The 21,457-nt window shown below is 42.9% G+C and overlaps 1 protein-coding gene across 1 annotated transcript in view; it reads left to right on the top strand.

Moving 5' to 3' along the window:
* The window catches only part of PATL2 (PAT1 homolog 2), a gene marked incomplete at its 3' end in the record, with an annotated part of 141,196 nt that overhangs the window by 77,613 nt on the left and 42,126 nt on the right, over positions 1-21,457 (top strand). Inside the window, exons 11-12 of the mRNA XM_082244763.1 lie at positions 5,882-6,020; positions 17,479-17,599. Coding sequence (XP_082100889.1) covers positions 5,882-6,020; positions 17,479-17,599 — 260 coding nt within the window. The remainder of the gene's footprint in view (positions 1-5,881; positions 6,021-17,478; positions 17,600-21,457) is intronic.

The raw sequence follows: 21,457 nt of genomic DNA, 5'->3' as shown, positions 1-21,457 counted from the left end.
ACTATAAAGAGCGAGTGGCAGGATCCAGAAAGGAAACCCTTCTTTTCAGGAGCTCTGAAAAGATTTCCTTTTTCTGAGGATGATTCGGCGGTCTGGAACAAATCACCTAAACTGGACGCAGCCTTTTCGCGAGTCTCCAGGCATACGGACTTGGCTTTCGAGGATATGGGATCACTCCCTGATCCCATGGATAAGCGAGCAGACTCCCTCCTGAAGAAAGCCTGGGACTCAGCTCTAGGAAATCTTAAGCCTGCCATGGCAATTACGGTAGTAGCCAGAAACATGGAGTATTGGCTAACTCAGATAAAGGCACATATTGAGGCTGAGACTGGTAAGGAGACCATATTATCCTCATTTCCCATGTTACTACGGGGAGTAGCATACATAGCGGATGCCTCTGCGGAGTCGGTGCGCATGACGGCCAGGTCATCGGCCTTAACCAATTCGGCTAGAAGAGCCCTCTGGTTAAAAACTTGGCAAGGAGACGGGGGCTCTAAAGCCAAATTGTGTGGGATCCCATTTACAGGGGACCGCTTATTTGGTCCAGGATTAGAAACAGTCCTGGATCACACGGCAGACCGAAAGAAATCCTTCCCAATTAAACAGGGGAAAAAGACGGGATTCAATAGAAAGTCCTATCCCCAGAAAAATTTTTCGGCTCCAAAGAAATCTGAAGGACAGAAAAGATCCTGGAATCAAAGAGGGAAGGGCCGCGGGGGGGCTATTTTTCGCCCTCCTGAACAGCCCAAGAAGTCTCAATGACAACCTCACCACTGTGGGAGGAAGACTGGGGACCTTTCTCCCTCGGTGGGAAGAGATCACCTCCAGCCCCTTTATCCTGCAGATAAGACAGGGTTATCAGCTGGAGTTCTCAAGCCCCCCTCCTGCCAGAATGTTAATCACCCATCTGCCAAAATGCGAACAGAAGTCCAGGGCCATACTCTCCTCTCTCAAGGAACTAAAAATACAAAACGTCATTCGGAGAGTTTCAGCAAAGGAAGTGGGAGAAGGTTTTTACTCCCACATCTTTGTGGTGATAAAGCCCTCAGGCAGTTACAGGTTAATCTTAAACTTAAAACCCCTGAATCGTTCAATCGGATACAGGAAGTTCAGGATGGACTCTATCTATTCGATAAGAACCATCCTTCCCCCACAGTGCTATATGGCCTCGATAGATCTCAAGGATGCATACCTGCACATTCCCATTGCAGAGAAAAGCCAAAAGTTCCTGAGGTTAGCCGTAAAAACAGGGGAGGACATTCAGCACTGGCAATTTCAGGCCCTCCCTTTTGGCCTCTCCTCGTCCCCCCGAATATTCACAAAGGTAATGGCAGAGACCTTGGCATTTATGCGACTACAGGGTTCGTCGGTAACCGCATACCTAGACGACCTGCTGTTGTTCGCCCACTCTCAAGAACAATTGTCGCCCACTCCCAAGAACAATTGTCCAGGGATCTCCGGGATGCAACACGGATTCTGGAAGACCTGGGTTGGCTACTAAATTTAGAAAAATCCTCCTTAGTACCAACACAAAGGATATTGTTCTTGGGGTACGAGATAGACTCCAGGGTCCAAAAAATCTTCTTACCCCCGGACAAAAAGCAGAAAATAAACAAGGCAGTAGGACAGTTGCAAGCAAACCAAGCGATCTCAGTCCGACAATCCATGTCTATACTGGGGTTACTAACAGCAGCCATCCCAGCAGTTCAGTGGGCAGGCCTGCACTTTCGTCCCCTGCAACTATTCATCCTGGAAGCTTGGGACCGCAGCCAGGATTCCCTGGATACCTTCATACAGATCCCAACCGCAGTGAAAAGATCTCTGTGGTGGTGAAAAGCCGAAAACCTATCACAAGGCCTCTGTTGGGTTCAGATAGCCTCCACCATCATCACCACAGATGCAAGCGGCATAGGCTGGGGGGCCCATCTGGGATCCAAGCTAGCCCAGGGGACCTGGGGACTGGAGGAAGCAAAACAATCCTCCAATTGGAGGGAATTGAGGGCGGTAGAGTTAGCCCTCAGAGCCTTCCAGGAGGACTTGCAGGGACACCGAATTCAGGTACGGTCAGACAATGCCACAGTGGTAGCATATCTAAACCGACAGGGGGGAACCAGAAGCAATCTCCTATGGGGTCTGGCAAAAAAGATCTTGCAATGGGCCGAGGTCCAAGTTCTCTCTCTTTCGGCAGTTCATCTCAAGGGAGAGTTAAATCAACTAGCCGACTTTCTCAGCAGAAAGAAGGTAAGAGAAGGAGACTGGACGTTAAATCAGGAGGTGTTCAATGGAATTACCCAGAGATGGGGAATGCCAAACATCGACCTGTTTGCCTCACGGCAGAACACAAAGACACCTCAATATTTTTCCCTGAGCAGATGGGACGGAGCTCTAGGGGTGGATGCTCTAGCTCAACTCTGGGTGTTCCCCAAATCCTATGCCTTCCCCCCACCAGTGCTAATACCAGCGGTCTTGAGGAAGTTTCAGGAGGAAAGTACGACGCTAATACTTATAGCACCACATTGGCCGAGGAGACCGTGGTTCTCGACCCTAAATCGCTTAGCGGTAGAGCCCCCCTGGTTGCTACCAGTGAGAGAAGATCTCCTCTCCCAGGGCCCAGTACTCTGTCCTCAGACACAACATTGGAACCTTGCAGCTTGGCTACTGAAGAAGAACTGTTAAAGAGCAAGGGTTTCTCGGGCCAACTGGTGCAGACTCTGCTAGGAAGCAGGAAGAAAGAGACACAGAGCATCTACCTAAAAACTTGGAAGTTTTTTAGAAACTGGTGCAAAGCAAGCTCTTTAGACGCAGGAAGTACAGTATCAGTACTCGAGTTCCTACAAGAGGGGGCTAACAAAGGGTTAGCCATCAGCACCCTAAAAGGCCAAATTTCAGCCATTAGCGTATTCCTCGCAATACCTTTAGCAAAAGATCCCTGGGTGATCCGTTTTTTCAAAGCCCTGAATAGGCAAAGACCAACAAGAAATCTCCCATTTCCAATGTGGGATTTGTCTTTAGTTTTGCAGGCTCTCATTAAAGAGCCATTTGAGCCATTGGAGTCTTGTTCGGTGAGAAATTTAACCCTCAAGACAGTTTTTTTTTAGTGGCAATCATGACCGCCAGGCGGGTTAGTGAGCTAGAGGCCCTTTCGGTTAAAGCACCTTTTTTACAAATTTTTGCAGATCGGGTTATCTTTAAAACCGATCCAGCGTTTCTACCCAAGGTAGTCTCAAGGTTCCATAGAGACCAGGAGATAGTGCTACCGACGTTTTGTTCAGAGCCTGTGAGGGAACAGGAAATTCGTTTTCATAGTTTAGATGTCAGAAGATGCATTCTGCAATACCTAAACATCACGAAGGAGTTCAGGAAGTCAGACTCTTTTTTTTTTTTATTTAATAGTTCAAAGAAGGGTACTAAAGCGTCCAGGCGTTCAATAGCCAGATGGCTTAGATTAATCATCTGTGATGCTTATAGGCTTTCCGGTAAGGAGGTCCCTATGGGTATTAAGGCGCACTCTACAAGAGCAATGGCGGCCTCTCAGGCGGAAAGAGCTGGTGCTACCCCGGAGCAGATCTGTCGGGCAGCAACTTGGTCCAGCTACACAACCTTTTCCAAACACTATAGACTGGACCTGCTATCCGCTAAAGATCAGGCTTTTGGGCGAAAAGTCCTGCAAGCGGTAGTCCCACCCTGAAAGTAAGTACTCTCTTATCCTCTCAGAAGTGCCTGTCCTGAAAGACGATAAGGGAAAATTAAAGTTACTTACTGGTAACGTCTTTTCCAGTAGTCTTTCAGGACAGCACTAATACCCACCCGAAGAAGGTCTGAATATAAGATGATCAGAGGATGGAGGTTAGTATGATATATCTTTGGGTCTCCCCAGTGGCCGGAGGTACTCGTAAAGAACTGAAGCAGCCAGCTGGAGGGAGGCTTAAATCCAATAAATTGGGGCGGTGTTTCCTAAGAAGGGAGGAGCCAGGTTCTTTCAGAAGTGCCTGTCCTGAAAGACTACTGGAAAAGACGTTACCAGTAAGTAACTTTAATTTTTTCCCGCCTACTGTGACAAAATTGTTGCGAGTCAGTGGAGTTGTTCTAAAAGAAAAATGATGATGCCTAAGCGTTTCGATAGACGGTATCCCTTCAGGAGTCTGAGTACGTGGGCAATCCCACCTTTTGAGGACTTTCAGGTCTCCAGACTGAATAAATCCCCCCTAATTCCGGTGGAGGAGTCTCAAGTTTTAAAAGATCCTTTTGACCGGAGAGCCAAGACTTTGGTCCGCCACATGTTACTGTGGCCAGTTCGGTCCTTAGGCCGGTGTTCACTATAGCCTTGGTGTCCCTGACTTTCCAGAGTGGGTAAATCTCTTGCGCCAGGATCTGGAGGGGGGAGCAACTTCCACCTGCCTCTGAGGGGCTGGCGGACTATTTGGTCCAGGGGTTACAGTTAGTCTGTAATGCCTCTCTGGATGCAGCTCCCTTAGTCTCTGGGCTGTCCGTGACAGCAGTGATCCTTCAGCGCTTGATATGGCAAATATACTGGTCTGCGAACCAGACTTTCCAGAAGACCTTATGTGATATGTGCTTTGTGGGGGAATAGCCTGTTTGGAGCCTCCCTGGAAGGACCTCCTCCTGGAGGTTCCATGAGGACCTGGTCTGGTATGCCGAGAGTGGGTCCTTCCAGACCTGCAGACAAGCCCTCTTCGGCCTGAAGGGGAACCATCCCCCGTATTTGGGATGGGGGGGGACGTCTTTGCTTCCTTCCGGACCCATTTTCTGTGTGGTTTGCCATGAATTTGTAAACACAGATGTAACTATAGCCTCATTCTTCTTGTGGAAATTCACCAATTTCACTTTTAGGCCCCATTCAGAGTAGTAGGAAGCGCATGTTTTTTTGCTAGTATTTTCCAGTGACACACACCGGGGACCTCTGTGTTTTCAAAGTAGCTCATGGGACATTTTGGTATGGTGCATGGGTAAAGGGTATCTGCTGATTTCAGCTCAGTGGCTTATGCATGGATGCAAGGTATTCACTGCATGGGGCCCCAAGGGAGGGGGGGGGGTTGTTCGCCGACTGTACTCTGACCCACACTGCACCCATGGATGATCTGTCCCTGGTTTACAGTTGATCGGTGCTGGGTCAGTTATAAGCACATTTTTTTTCCTGTATGGCTTTCTATGAAGCCGCTTCTCCTCCTCCCTCCTGCAGCGTTCAGCTGCTTCATTGAAGGCTATACAGGGAGATCAGTGCTTATAAACTGCCTGCACCGATCATCTCAACTGTCAGTGTGCTCCTCCAGCCCCCCTCGTCCCCCAGCAGCGCTGCCGGCTGCCTTCCTCTCCCCTCCTGCCAGCTGTTGGGGGGGGGGGGGGGGAGGAATTTGTCAGGATGGAGAGTGAAGGAAGGGGCATTTAAACATGTAATTTACTGGCCCCAGTGATCAGTCAGTGATCGACTTATCTATTCATGAATGAAGCACATTTTCCGATGCATCAGTTTTTGAATTAACAGGGACCTCTGTCTCCTGTTTATTCATTTTCAGTGCACCTGAGGCTGCAGAGAGAGATTGGGGAAGCTGTCATCAGTCCCTTTTGTCTGTCTGTTTAGATCCCTGATATCTTACTAAAGCCCCCCAACAGGGATGTCATTAAATAAATTAATGTAAAATTGTAAAACCTAATATAAAATAGAAAAACTACATGCAAAGTTTACTTCTCAATACCAACTCCACACCCCTATTTATGCACTCAGTCTTGAACCTTGACTGACAGACATTGACCTATATTAAAAGGGACCCCCATCCAATCAGTACTATAGACCATGCAAACATGATCTGCTCAGAAAAGTGTCTAGTTGTAAAATGTGTATTTTTTTTTTTTTCTTTTCCAGCTCCAGCCGTAAGCAGTGGGATAATAGATCTGATCCCTATGCGAGTTTGATGTCTCAGAAGGAGAAGGAATGGGTGATCAAACTGCAAATGATCCAGCTACAAAGTGAAAACCCACATCTAGATGACTATTACTACCAGGTACAGTGGAGGGGATGGATGTTAAAACCCAATTCAACCAGAATTGCTTTTTCAGTTTTGTAATGGCCAGCAGGGAGTTGTTTTGTATGACACAAGGGCTCGGAATTCTAGATTTGCCCATTTGATACTCTGTCAACAACCAATGTCACATGCCTAGTAGATTGTGCTGGTTTTTGTAAAATGAAAAATGTGTCGGTGAGGATTGGCCAAACAATATTTTTAACATGTTAAAAATCTTATGCAGTCTTCAAATTACTGGTAGCTTCCCAACTTTAGAAACTTTAGTAGCTCGGCCTAATGCTAGAACATGCTATGAAACAAACCTCTTTCTATGTATGATGATTAAACCCAAATATAGCAGAGTTTTACTCAGAAATAGTGTTGCAAAAACGTGTTTTACCTGTTGAGATGAACAAAGTAAGCACGTGTAGACCTTTTGGGAGATATCTGGACGCCCCTGGTACAAGGAAAATGGGCTTGGGAAATTTCTTTCCCAAGAAAGTTTGACCAGGGTTATCTGGTAGGATTACGAGTGCTCATAGACCTACAATTGTTGTTCTTGTCCATGTTCTGGTAGTAGTGTGTCCCTTTCAAAATAAAAAAAATAAAAAATCTATAATTTTTTCCAGACATATTAACAAATGGAAACCTAAATAAGTTAAGACCTTTCATTAACTTAGTGCTTAGTGGGCAAAAGACATGGTTTGAAGAGCCAGCAACCAACATTAAATTAAAGAAAAAAATCACACAAATTTCCACCACTTAACACGAACCCAGCCATTGCCCTATTTGTTCGGCAAACCACCAAAGACATTGAAAAACTACGAGGAGTCACTAAATCAACAAACTTAAGCACCCAACACAAAAAAAGCGCTTAAAGAACTCAGAGAACGAAACAAATCACAATTAAACCCTCGAATAATGGGGGTAATATGGTACTGATGAACAATGAAAACTACAAATAAATGTGTCTAAAGATTTTGGACAATAAAAAATGCTACAAATTTCACCTCTCATGATTCAAATCTTCAATGAAGAGTTTTACAGGCTGGTAGAGGGAGCATATAATGACGGAACCATCTCACAAACCTTATGGGAATTCATCAGAACAAAACACCCAAGGGTACTCAAATTCTATGCACTGCCCAAGGTGCACAAAGACCCTGAGAACCCACCTGGGCGACCCATCATTCCGGGCAATGGTAATATCACAGAAAAACAAGTCAAGTCATAGATGCCTACCTCAAACCCGATGTCATCAAACTAGCGTCCTACACCAAAGACACCGTACATTTACTTCAAATGCTGGATGGTATATCCATACCCGAAGACGCCTTACTCGTAACAATTGATGTAGAATCGCTCTACAATAATATTCCCCACTCCAAAGGACTCCAGGCTGTAGAAAGAACCCTAAACCAACAGAGCAAATATGACCGTAACTTCAACTTTATTCTGCGTATGCTGGACTTTATACTCAACCATAACATATTCTCCTTTTGCGGTACCTATTACCTACAAATATGCGGAGTTGCCATGCGCACAAGCTGTGCGTACGTGAATATTTACTTAGGTGAATGGGAACAGGAATTCCTAACATCAGAAGATAATATCATGTATACAAGTAACCTAATGTTGTGGCAAAGGTACATTGACGATGTACTGCTGATATGGAACGGACCAGAGAACTTTATTGTGGAATGCCTTGATGAGATGAACCGGAATAATCACAATATGTACTTTACAATGACATACAGCAGAACAAGGGTACCCTTCTTGGATACTTACATTTACAAAGATGACAAAGGTAATCTAATGACCACTCTCTACAGAAAAGAGACTGCTGGGAACACTATCCTCCACGCAAGGAGTTTCCACCCAGAACCCCTAAAGAGGTCAATACCATACAGCCAGTTTCTTGGATTGAAAAGGAACTGTACGAGCCCAGTAGAATTTCAGAGAGAAGCCGATGCCCTGACCCGCAGGCTCAGAGAAAGAGGGTACTCCAAAACTTGCCTTAGGAAGGCCTTTAACAAAGTACGGAAACACAACAGACAGGAAATTCTTTTCAAAAAAAGGTAATAAGACCCAAAAAGACCAACCTACCACAAGGATCATCATGAGATTTCCCAAAGAACATCGCAAAATCAGAAACATTCTAAAGAAAAACTGGTCCATCCTCTAAGATCCCACCATTAAAGAACTAGTCCCAGACAATCCTATGATTACTTGCAAAAAAACCAACTCAATACATCAAACCTTATTCCACAGCGAGATGAAATCAAGAAAAGATCCCTGTAAAACTAAAGGCACTTTTCCTTGTGGTTCCTGTGCTCAATGCACAGTGATACAGAAATCATCCTCTAAAACACTACCAAATGGTGACCCCTTCACCCCCAAACACTATGCCAACTGTAAAACCAAAGGGGTAGTGTACCTAATGGAATGTGAGTGTGGAGCCTTCTACATAGGGAAGACACGCCAGGAATTTGGACTAAGAGTCCAAATTTGGACTAACATTTGCAAAGCATGACTATAGGAAACTTCTACCTCCCGCTTGGACGACACGTAGCCTACTTTCACAAATATAGAATGCCTAAAGTTACTTTCTCAGTCCTAGACAGGATACACATTCCAAAAAGAGGGGGAGAAAACAAGTCCCTCCTACAAATTGAAAGCGCTGGATCAAAAGACTCAACGCAACGAGACCACAGGGACTAAACGAAAGTGAAAGCTATCGTCCATTTTTAGAGGGTTTTTCTTCTGGCAAAACCGATTAAACTCATACCAGACCTCAAAATCTTCTCTCCAAGCTCATCCCCCATGCAGCAGAGATTGGCTCCACCAATCCTGGCAGCAACAGAACAAATCATTCTGTATCTGGACTGTCAGTTGCAAAATAACATTCCCAAAAACTAACAATGAATCGCTTCATCCCTTCACTAAATATTTTGTGAATGACCCCTGAAATCAGGTACCATGAGGCTGTGAACTATGTTCTCACCCGGCAAACACTAATCTGTTGCTGAGATCCTGGACCCCCACCCTTGCATTTGAGGGTCATACCCCACATGGCCCAATTCGCCCCCCATATAATAGGTGCCCCCCCTTTCCCCTTTTATTCACATTGCTGTACTATATGTTCTTATTTATCTCTATATTTATATACAATTTACTGTGTATTCAGAATGACATTGTCATTTTCTTGTGTTGCTTTTTAATTATCCTCACTCTCTTTAATATGTCTTGTTTTTTAAGGATCCCCATGTCTGATCTCCTAAGCACGCCCGGCACAGGTGGCCCCGGTTTACACATTACCGGGGGTCTCTTGAGAATCGGAGGATTGCATCCCCCGATATGATACCCCAGCAGGGGATGCATCTCTCTCCATCCGTGTCGGCGGCTACGGATCATCACCCTTCCATCCTCTCACACAGGGTGCCACGCAGCTCAGTCTGACGCACGTCACGCTGGTACGCATACCCGGAAGTCGGGTCTGCTATGTGATACTTCGATGCGCACACTGTGCATGCGTGAGGGGTTATAAATAGCCGGGGAATTGAAACAGGGCACCACTTCTTCCCTCCTGCAGAGGGAACGTGATGGACGCCCGGGACCCGCTGCCTCTGGATATCCAGCCCCTGACCTTTTCACCACCAACAGTGAGTTTACCTAAATCAGTCCACAATGCTATATTTCATGCATTGTTGGTCTTTTTTACTTTCCAAACAATTGATTTTTTTTTACACTGGACTCACTTCCAATCTAACCGCTACCAGGGCAAAACTGGAAAACTGACCGGGATTACCCCCTACTGGTGCATATAAGAAACTACATCTACTGTAAGTACTAAATACTGAGACTTGCACACTGTTGATTAAAAGCAAACTTTTTCAATGAAATCGGGTGTTTTTTGATCCAATATTTATACACCTCATTCCACCACTCAGGACAAACCGGAAACCACTGGGATTCATCCCCTATTGGTGTGACCAAGTAACTATACTTCTGTAAGTAACTGAGGTTTACTCACAATCCTTTTTCAATATATTCAATATATACATTCAAGATCCAAACAAATACCTTAAATCATTACTATGTCATACACTACAGAGGCAGCATCCTTCTCAATTCCTGTGTGATCAAATTAAGCGATCAGACGCAAGGTTCCAGGAGCAGACACACATGTTACATGTATGTATTTCATTATGCAACCAATGGAAAACGTCCACAGGTTGCATAATATGAATTGACTGTTTACCTACTATATTTTTCAGATATGGTGGACAAACTTTCCTTGACAAAGGCAGTGTATTGTATATGCCGAAACGCGTAGAAAATTCAAGATATTCTCTCCCGGCAGATCCCATGCTGTATCTACAAGCACGGACTGACAGATATATTCTTCATTTGTCACCACATCACCTTGTCACTTTTTTCTTATCTAACTTCACTATCCCCTATGGGTCTATAACCCATACACACAATCAAGTGTTGGATTACGACTTTATGCTTTATTTTCAATAAATGGCAAAAATTTTACATCATTGTTTTACTGAGCCCATAAAATCCCACCCCCTTTGGCCTGAGGCACCAACCTTGTTAAAAGACCTAAATAAGTTAAGACCTTTCATTAATACCCAAGTGCTTAGTGGGCAAAAGACATGTTTTTTATTTCTGGCCATAGGTGGCTTTTTACCAGGGTGCCATCTGAGTTCCTCAGGGGTGCCATCGGAGTCACTCGGTAACAAACTGTACACCCTGAATGCTGCCAGTGATGCTTACCCAACAACACACTTCCTCCTTCACCAGAGCCCACCCTTCTATGGACTCGCTGCTAACGAACGAGGGGGTATGCAGGGAGCCAATCAGTGAGCAGACAATTGCTGCATGCAGCACAGTGGATCGATAGAAGGGCTCTGACTGGACACTGTAAAAGTTTACATAATTTGAAAATATCACAGCACCCTGACTCGGTACTCTTCTCGAGCTCTGATGCAAGCAGTGGACTGGAGGAGTTATGCAATTATCAAATTTCTTCGGTTTTCTGACTGAATACAGTGAGTGATCAGAACCAATTGCTCCTTTTTGTCAATTTATAACTGAAGCATTGTAATTTGCGTTTGTGAATGAGGAGGAAGCTGCTCAGCACAGAGCACTCCCATTCATTCACTGTCCAGTGCAGCTGACCCTGCAGAGAAAGGGACTGGGAAATTTCTGTTTGAAGGTCCTTTCTCGAACTCAAAAGGGAGACCTCAGATCTTTTTAGGCACCTGATTTTACCAAGTCCCTCAACGAGGCTCTGAAAAAAAAAAAAAGACTTTGTCCATCTTTAATACATTTTAAATTGTTTACATTTTATTTATAATGGTATCTGTGTATTTTATGTATGTAGTGCTAACCCCACAAGGGCCACGTATTAATATGCAGTCAGGTCCATAAATATTGGGACATTGACACAATTCAAATCTTTTTGGCTCTATACACCACCACATTGGATTTGAAATAAAACAAACAAGATGTGCTTTAACTGCAGACTTTCAGCTTTAAATTGAGGGTATTTACATCCAAATCAGGTGAACGGTGAAGGAATTACACAGGATGTTAATGTGCCTCCCACTTTTTAGGGACCAAAAGTAATGGGACAGATTAACAATCCTAAATCAAACTTTCACTTTTTAATATTTGGCTGCAAATCCTTTGCAGTCAATTACAGCCTGAAGTCTGGAATACAAAGACATCACTAGACGCTGGGTTTCATGCCTGGTGATGCTCTGCCAGGCCTCTACTGCAACTGTCTTCAGTTCCTGCTTGTTCTTGGGGCATTTTCCCTTCAGTTTTGTCTTCAGCAAGTGAAATGCATGCTCAATCGGATTCAGGTCAGGTGATTGACTTGGCCATTGCATAACATTCCACTTCTTTCCCTTAAACTCTTTGGTTGCTTTCGCAGTATGCTTCGGGTCATTGTCCATCTGCACTGTGAAGCGCCGTCCTAATGTTTTAGCTATCGCTCTGATGGGGTTGTTTTGTTTTTTCAGCCTAATGATGGCTTGCTTCACTGATAGTGACAGCTCTTCGGATCTCATATTGAGAGTTGACAGCAACAGATTCCAAATGCAAATAGCACACTTGAAATGAACTCTGGACCTTTTTATCTGCTCCTTGTAAATGGGATAATGAGGGAATAACACACAGCTGGCCATGGGACAGCTGGGCAGCCAATTACTTTTGGTCCCTTAAAAAGTGGGAGGCACATATACAAACTGTTGTAATTCCTACACCTTTCACCGGATTTGGATGTAAATACCCTCAAATTAAAGCTGAAAATCTGCAGTTAAATCTTGTTTGTTTCATTTCAAATCAATTGTGGTGGTGTATAGAGCCAAAAAGATTAGAATTGTCTGGTCCAATATTTATGGACCTGACTGTATGTTGCTCTGTGCAGCCTTGACCCTGTCAACTTTCCAGCCTCTGAGACTCTAGGTTCAGACATGTGTACCCCTTTAAATCACTATCCATACAATACAAATACAATTTGCCCTTAGATTTTACTTCGAAAGGGAGGTCAAATAAGTGTCAAGTCAGCCAAGTCCTGAAACGACAATCAAACTCAGTTGAGGCAAACCTCACAGCAGTTAAATGAAAATGGCAAACACAAGAGTGGCAAAAGTATACAAAATAACAGACTGTAACAAGCATTAAATTAATGGATTATCAAAGGATCATTAGATAATGTTAATACCACCACTAATACTAAAAGGAGTACCCCGTGCCGGCCTATAGTACTTCTAATCCTAATGAGAGATAGAGTAGTATAGATACCAGTAATGTGTCACCTTTTAGGAGCAAAAGGATAGTGTTATAAATGCAAGGCAGTTGGAGCTCAGAGAAGCAAAGGATCCAGAAGTCTGGCAAAAGTGATCAGCAATCATTGCAAGGATACTTTATCTGACTAATGCCAGGTCCTCTTGACAATCCACATCTGTAATGTCTGCATATAGTGTTTAAAGTGAAGTACTACTAGCGCTCCGCCCGCTCACCAATCCTGATGTCACAGCGATTTTATACTGCAAGCACGATACAAGTCGGTTCTCCATCGGACTATTGGGTTTAGGCAGATACAGAAGAACCTTGGATTTAGAGTAACTTGGTATGGGAGTGTTTTGCAAGACGAACAAAATTGTTTTTATTTTGACTTGGTAAACAAGCGATGTCTGGATATATAGGTAGCGTCATGCCACAACAGAGTATAAAAGACAAAAGAGGCGCCTCTAAGTGTAGCAATATGGTTACATTTAATGAAGGTACAACATTTAGCAACTCGCATTGTTGATGATTAAAAGAGGCACATCGAAGTATGCAGGCATCTGGGGTAAAGCTGTCCACATAGACAGTCCTCACCACCATTGACGTCATCCCTTCCACACTGCGTTCCACGAGCCCTTCAAGCCTTGCTTTCAGAAAACTCTACTGCAGGGTGGTCTTCCTGGTCACGACTGCAGACTGACAGCGGTGAGAGCCAGCGTTGTGCAGGATGGTCTGTGGTCCGCTTTACCTCAGATGCCTGCATACTTGAGGCCTGTTTTAATCAACCATGTGAGTTGCTAAATGTTGAAACTTCATTAAATGTAACCATATTGCTACACTTAGAGGCGCCTCTCTTCTCTTTTATACGCTGTAGCTCCTGCTGGATTTTGCTTCTAATACACTTGTGGAGTTGTCATTTATGGATGGACATTTTATGGTTACACAATATAGCACATTGCTATAATCTTTTTCTATGGACTATAAACTGAAGGGTTTATGAATAAATGGTTGTGGAACAAATCCTTCTTCGGTAATAAGTTTCCTTTTATTTCTTATGGGGAAATTTTGCTTTAAGTGTGCTTTGGATTACAAGCATGTTTCCGGAAAAACAAATTATGCTCGTAATCCAAGGTTTTACTGTACTTGGTCGGCTGGATCAGTGGTCTGTCTGGCACCTCTGCTGCCAGTGAGATCGCTAGGAGCCCCCCTGATGTGGCAGGGAAAAACCATTTATCCTAACTGGGCTGGAACCGCAGGAACAGTGGCGTGGAAGACTACAATCCTCCAGACAAAGCAGCAGACTAATGCTCACTTGATGGACCCCGGGAAGCAAGAGGGCTTGAGTCTGGTCGGCAGATTTTTTTAAAGCTTCTCCCATAATTCTCCCCCTGGAGAGCATGGCCTGCTGGGAGGTGTAGTTCATGAATAGTTCAACAGTTAAGCGATGGCTGCACAAAGGACTACAGTTCCCACAATGCTCCTCTAGGATTAATATTATTATTATTATTATACAGGATTTATATAGCGCCAACCGTTTGCGCAGCGCTTTACAATGTGAGGGAAGACAATACAGTTACAATACAGTTCAAAACAGGAGGAACTAGAGGGCCCTGCTCGTTTACAGCTTACAATTTAGGATCAGAAATGTGATGCAGACACTCTGAGCCCAACACTAGAGGGACCCAGAAGCAGTCTGAAGAATTGGAGGGCAAGTCTGCAATGTCAGGTAATCGTAGTCCACTCTTGGCTACATGTTAACTTTGGGGTGCACATCTTAATTCAATAGGCTGCACACTTCTATGAGTAACACCCACATGTTGGCAGGTGTAGTTCCTACTCCACCTAGTAGGTGGCATGGAGACCCAAGGGGAATTATGTTCTCCTGCAGCCTCTGTAGGTGTCCCAGGGGGAAGCAGCTGTCCGACTGTATGCTGCTACTCCTTTGTGACATTCTGTGGACAGATAATTAGTCAGTAAGAGGTTCCAGTGTGAGAAGGGACAGCGTAGGGGACACTGCTGCATGCTGTATATAGCACCTCTCCAGTACCTTTGCCGCTGCTCATTGCGAGCCTTCCTGAGGTGCCACCTGTGCTGGCAATCAGTCAGTTAGCCACCCCTCCAGCAGATGCTGCCACAGTAAGAACGATTCAGTCTGTGCTGGTATCTTGGGTTCCTGAGGATATACTGCTGCACTAGAATACAATTCACCGTTAATAGCCAGTCTAACTATACTGCTCCACCACTATTTTCTTTTTAGATTTTCACATCTGCTCCTGATGAAGTGGCAATTTGGGCCACGAAACGCGTTGAGATCATGAGGTTTTAAATCCTACTACGATTTGATTACTACTTGGAATTTCAGCCTATGATACTATGTATACTCTCCAATACTCCATCATATACGGAATCCTACTCTGTTGATTTCTATATAATTGGACTGTGGGATCACTTAACAGCTCCTCTCAATATATAATAACTTTTTGCAAATACTGTATATGTTATATTGAACTGTATGTACCAATAAACATGCCAGTTGTTTCCTGCCAGCCTCAACACGTCTTTCACTTAAAGTCCCAACCTCCTCTTCTTTTTACCTATTGAACAGGGATGGAGTCGCACGGCACTCCCCCTGTGCACCTCATTTAAAGTCCCAAAGCTCCCCCCCTTATACTCCACCACTATTGAACCTTAACCACTTAAGCTCTGGAAGATTTTACCCCTTCATGACCAGGCTGTTTGCTGTTCAGCACTGAGCTACTTAAACTGAGGATTGTGTGGTTATGAAACGCTGTACCCAAACAAAATTTTTATCTTTTTTTTTCCCACACAAATAAGAGCTTTCTTTTGGTGGTATTTTATCACAACTGGGTTTTTTATTTTTTGCGACTAAAAAGAAAAGACTAGAAATTTTGTAAAAAACACAATGTTTTACTTTCCGCTATAAAATGTGTCCAATTTTATATAATAAAAAAAAAAAAAAAAAAAATTCCCAATATGTGTATTTTGATTGTAGGCGCTATACCGTTCACGCAAACCAAACTATGTTATGTATGAATATATTGGAATGGCGACGATCAACGACTTAGAACGGGACTGCCATATTGCAGCGGACAATCTTACCCTGGCGGTAACTGGCTAACTGCCACTGACTTTAACAGTGATCAGCGCTAAAAATATGTGCTGTCACTGTACGAATTCCACTGGCTGGGAAGGGGTTAACAGCTAGGGAGATCAAGCGGTTAAATTGGTGCCTAACATGTATAAGGTGTGTACCATGTGCTGCTTTCTACTAATCTCTCAATCTGCATGGTTGAGAAACTGACAGATACCTCCCTGTATACAGAGCTCTGTGTTGACTTTCCAACACAGAGCTCTGGACTGTGAATGTTCACAGCCAATCAGCATAGACTCAAAGACCCTATTCACAATTTAAATTAATGTAGCCTGGTGATTTTCTTTTTTCTATAATTGTAGTTTTTATTGAAAATATGAACAAGGATAATGAACAGACAAGGGGTAGGGAACCCCATAAACAGTAACCTTGCAAGGCACTTTAAAACAGTCCCAGTCGGTAGCCTGGTGATTTTAGAGGCTTTTTTTTTTTTTTTTTTCTCATGTGTAATACATGCATTCTTCACATGGGTTTTTATTGTGACTTTTAGTACAAGCGTAGTCACATTTTTGGCTCTAGAGAATTTCATAGGAGTGCCTGAAAAACTTTACATGCATTGCTTAGGTGCCCCTATTAAGTATATGGTGAGAAAAATGTGCTATCTGCCCCAAAGAAGCTCATGTACTTTTTTGAGCTACAGGCAACACCAAGCTCTGGTGTAAATTTAGCCCATTGAGAGTGATTTTTTTTTTTTTTTGTGCCTTGTGAATTGCGCAACAAAATGCTCAGGTGTTAATGGGGCTTAAAGGAACTAAAAATGCAATGAATGAAAGGGGTGGGCCAGGGACCGATAGGCTGGGGAGCAAAAGGGCTTGATGAACGTCCTCCAGTCCAGAAATAAGTTGGCCTCTATCAGCCTTGCTGCAGTTTCTAATGCACACTGTAAAAAGCTTAGTGATATATTGAAATTAGAGTAAGCAATTTCACGACCGGAGAGAGGAGCCTGTACAACTTTTCAAAACAGAAGGTGAGGATGGAGTTAAGCTTGAAAGGAAAACTAAACCCCCAAAAAAAGTTTGCTATAGTGGCTGCACTTGAACCTTTCTTCTTGGCTTTTTTTTTTTTTTTCAGGCTAAATACCAGGTTGTCTTGCCAGAAATCCAGTATCTACACTGAACAGATAGGAGTTGGCGTATGTAATGGATAGAGAGAGGTGTTCTGTAGCACAAATCTTAAGCACAGCTGATACTCTATAGAAAACTGTGCAGTGATTAGTCATGGTCACCCTAGGACAGGAAGTGACAACTGATCATCAGGTGGAAATCCAGGAAGAGGAAAAACTTTAAGAAACTAAAGTGAATGCAGCCACTACATCCAAAGACAGATAAACTATTTATAACATTTTGGGGTTTGGATAGGCCTAATAAAAAATGTTTTATGATAGCACTGCTTCTTAGAAATGGCCACATGGCTAAATAGAAGATGTGGTTTAAAATATTGGTAAACTTTTTTTTTTTTTTTTTTTCCCCCTTTGCGCAGACATACTACGAGAGACTGGAGCGGCATTTGGCTGAGGAAGAACTTTTGGGTGAACGCAAAAAGAAGGAACCTCCTAAACTTGTTACTCCTTATATCCAGAAAGCAGAGACCTATGAATCTGGTATGAGACTTACACATTTGTCTCCCTTTTGTGTAGCGCTTGCCCCCAAAGGAGCCACTGTAGATTAACCCTGGTCTCTCTTGCTAGTTCAGAGGCACCCAGACACGTCGGTTCCATGGGCACTAACACTGCCTCATTTAGGGGATGCTTTTTGAACATTTTAGATGCTGCAAACAAACCATAACAGACTAAAAATCAACCCTGCACAATTTCTCTCAATACAGCGCACAACAATGCAGGTTCAAAATGTATTGGTTAGGGAAGAAGGGTGCGCTGATATGTGAATAGCTGCAACTGAAGTGTTTTGAAAATATGGGTTAAATAAATAGTGCGCTTATTCAATGTGTGTAGATGATCACCTAAAGATGTGTAAAATTAAATTAAATTAAAATAAATATAATTATGACCACATACAAATTAGCCAAGGCTTCAAGCCCAAAAGAACAGAACCCAGAACAACTCGTAGTGGAAAAACAAATATTCATACAAATAGTGGACTATGGTCAAATCATAGGTTCAGTTCGTGAGAAAAACTCCTGACCGAGGTGTAGGTAAAAATATCAACCAAATCCAGTGATATGAAAAAGTCCAAAAATTCAAATTCAAATGTAGTGGACGTGAATAAGCTATCCCTCCACCAGGTGAAATTCCTCCTTACCCGGCGGAAAAAGGCAAGTGCTGTGAGTATAATTCAACTGTTACATCGTATATTATCCTGATCTTGGTCACCTCCAAACGTGCATAAACCACCAGTGCAACACAGACAAACTTGGCCTCTTACCAAATGTCAATGGCAAACAGGCTCAACAATCACCGATATGAAGCTGAAGCAGTGCTCCTTCCTCCCTCAATAGGGGCGGGTGGCTCTCGGCTCCCACGGTATGACTCCGATGTGCATAAAAAATATATGTAGGAGGCTGATAGTGTATTACCTGCCTCAATGTCCTGCAAAGGCAACAAAATGTATTGCTAAAGCAATGCACCATGGTGGTGTTTACAGCTATGCACAAGGGAGAAGTATGATGTATAAAGAATCGCTCTTGGTAAACTGCTTTATATAGACTTCTCGATAGGGCAAATAGGACCAACAATACTAGGTTACCTACGTTTTTGGGGTCTTGGGTAGATGTAAAACCGAACCCTTACATTTCATAAGCTTAAATTGATGGTGTAAGTTCAAATGCAATTTTTTTTTATATTTTTAAGTCTGCAACCTTTGATAAAATACCATGGTGATTCTGCCACAAATGTCCCTGTTCAGGAACTTTTGTTATAGGAAGTGGCTGACAAATTGTTCCTAACCTGGGCTCTCACATGGGGACCTTATCGCACATTGTGTACTGAAAAGTCTTGGTCCACTGTTGTCCCCATAAGAAAACCAGTCCTAAGAAAAGTTGTACGTCCTTCGCTGCAATACTTTAAGCGGAAGCAACTGCAGTAGATCCCCCCCCCCCCCCCCCCCAGTGATAAAAAGCAACAAATGTTGAAAAAAAATTGTAAGAAATGGCTGCTGTTTATAGTACAGGGTGATCTAAATGTCCACCGGGGTTTACAACTTTGGACTATATCTAAACACCTAGAATAAAAATCCAATCTGGTCTGTTGTACCAGTTCTTACTGTTGTGGTGGGGTTTTTTTTTTTTTTTTTTGCAAAGAACATTTTCCGTACATACAGCCACCTCATTGTTGACCTGCCAAAAAATTCAGTATCCTTGTAACATTTATGTACTAAACTAAAATCCCAAATCTCTCTTCCAAAAAAAAAAGGAAGAGTAATGCATCCACCACATCGAATGACTGGGTAAAGCTTGGCCATAGTGGAGGGGAGGGTGTGAACCAGCTCTATCCCAATCGCATTTTTGCACATACTCCAGGTAGCGCCGTTTCCAACTTCTTACCCCCACATTAAAGCTTGGCCATACACTTAAGATTCTTCCACATAAAAGATGGCAGAATCCCCACTCAAGACATTGTTTTCTGAAAGCAGCACCTGATGCTGATCAGCAACTGATGTGCTTCAGCCACTGTTCAAGGAAAGTTTTCCAATGTGCCCCTTCGACAAAGTCAATCAAATATAATCTATACTGGGAAAGGTATCCCAAAGGGTGAGACCAACAACTAAACCTGAGGTGTGCAGGTAAGTGCTGGGGTACAAGGAAAAAAAAGGAAGAAGAAAAAAAGAAGAAAGAAAGAAGAAAGAGAAAAAGTAAGGAAAGGGAAAGAGAAAGATGGGAGGAAGGAAGCAGGGGAAAGGAGAGGGATGGGAAAAGCAAGGTGGGGAAAGTGAAAGAAAAAGAACTGGGAAGGGGAACTGAAAGGGACAAGAATGGGGAAAAGTGGGACAGAGAACTATAAGATAAAGAAGGATAGGAAGAGAAATGGGAGGGCTGGTGGGACTTTTAAGGTACCAGATAATTCAAAATGATAAAGACATAATTAAAAACTAGAAATGTTTATTGACATAACATCTTTAAAACCAAAGACCAACAGTGTGACATAGATACAACATATATATATTTTTTTTGACATATACAAATACAAAAAAAGGGCAAATACATAAAACATAAGGCTGTAAATGAATGATAAGGATGAATGCGTCCAATGATGAACATCAGACCAGTCCCGACATGTTTCACGGGCAACAATGCTCTGTTTCTTCAGGGGAATGAGAATATATCAATATATCAATCTATAATGCCTCATTTGATGTGTATAATAGACCCATTTGTATAGTCAGGATAAACACGGTTAAAAACAGGAGGGCTCAAGTTAGGCGGCCATGTTGGAACCAACACGCAGGGCAATGAACTGCAAAGTAATCGATGGATAAATAGGCCCTTTCAAGTACGGGTTAGTAACTCGGAGTCCGAAAGGGAGTCCAGATACTGGATTTATGTGCTGTTGTCGCTGGGTCAAGAAAAGCCAGCCATTAAGCAGTTCTTTAAAAGCATTGTCGAAGAGATAAAAAGGTTCAAAAATTAATGAATCATTCTGTCACCGAGTGACAAAAAACAATGTGCTGCACAATTCTTACCCGCGTGGGACCGCCATATCAACCAACGCCGACTCTAATTGTATTGTTTTGTATTTGTATATGTCAAAAAAAATATATATATGTTGTATCTATGTCACACTGTTGGTCTTTGGTTTTAAAGATATGTCAATAAACATTTCTAGTTTTTAATTATGTCTTTATCATTTTGAATTATCTGGTACCTTAAAAGTCCCACCAGCCCTCCCATTTCTCTTCCTATCCTTCTTTATCTTATAGTTCTCTGTCCCACTTTTCCCCATTCTTGTCCCTTTCAGTTCCCCTTCCCAGTTCTTTTTCTTTCACTTTCCCCACCTTGCTTTTCCCATCCCTCTCCTTTCCCCTGCTTCCTTCCTCCCATCTTTCTCTTTCCCTTTCCTTACTTTTTCTCTTTCTTCTTTCTTTTTTTCTTCTTTTTTTCTTCTTTTTTTCTTCTTCCTTTTTTTCCTTGTACCCCAGCACTAACCTGCACACCTCAGGTTTAGTTGGTCTCACCCTTTGGGATACCTTTCCCAGTATAGATTATATACAGATTAGGGATGCGGTACCTCCATTTACTATCTTGTGCTACAAACACACCCTTTATTTGAAAGTCAATCAAATGCAGGGAAAGCCACGCACAAAGATTTGGCTTGTCCCTGCTGCTGAACTGGTCAAATTTTGCTCAGTTTATGGCCAATTTAGGGCACAACAAATTAGTACTTTCTTTTTTGGGTTTAGAAGTGCTTTGAAGGCTTGTGTTGACAGGAGCCAAAAAACAGCTAAAATAAGTTTTTTTTTTTTTTTTGTACACTTTAAAATTGCTTTTATTTTTATTTATTATTTTT

Source organism: Pelophylax lessonae, assembly GCF_965119305.1.
Source record: "Pelophylax lessonae genome assembly, chromosome: 2".
NCBI lineage: Eukaryota > Metazoa > Chordata > Amphibia > Anura > Ranidae > Pelophylax > Pelophylax lessonae.
Note: the sequence above shows the minus strand (reverse complement) of the source record. Positions and strands in the feature narration are given on the sequence as shown.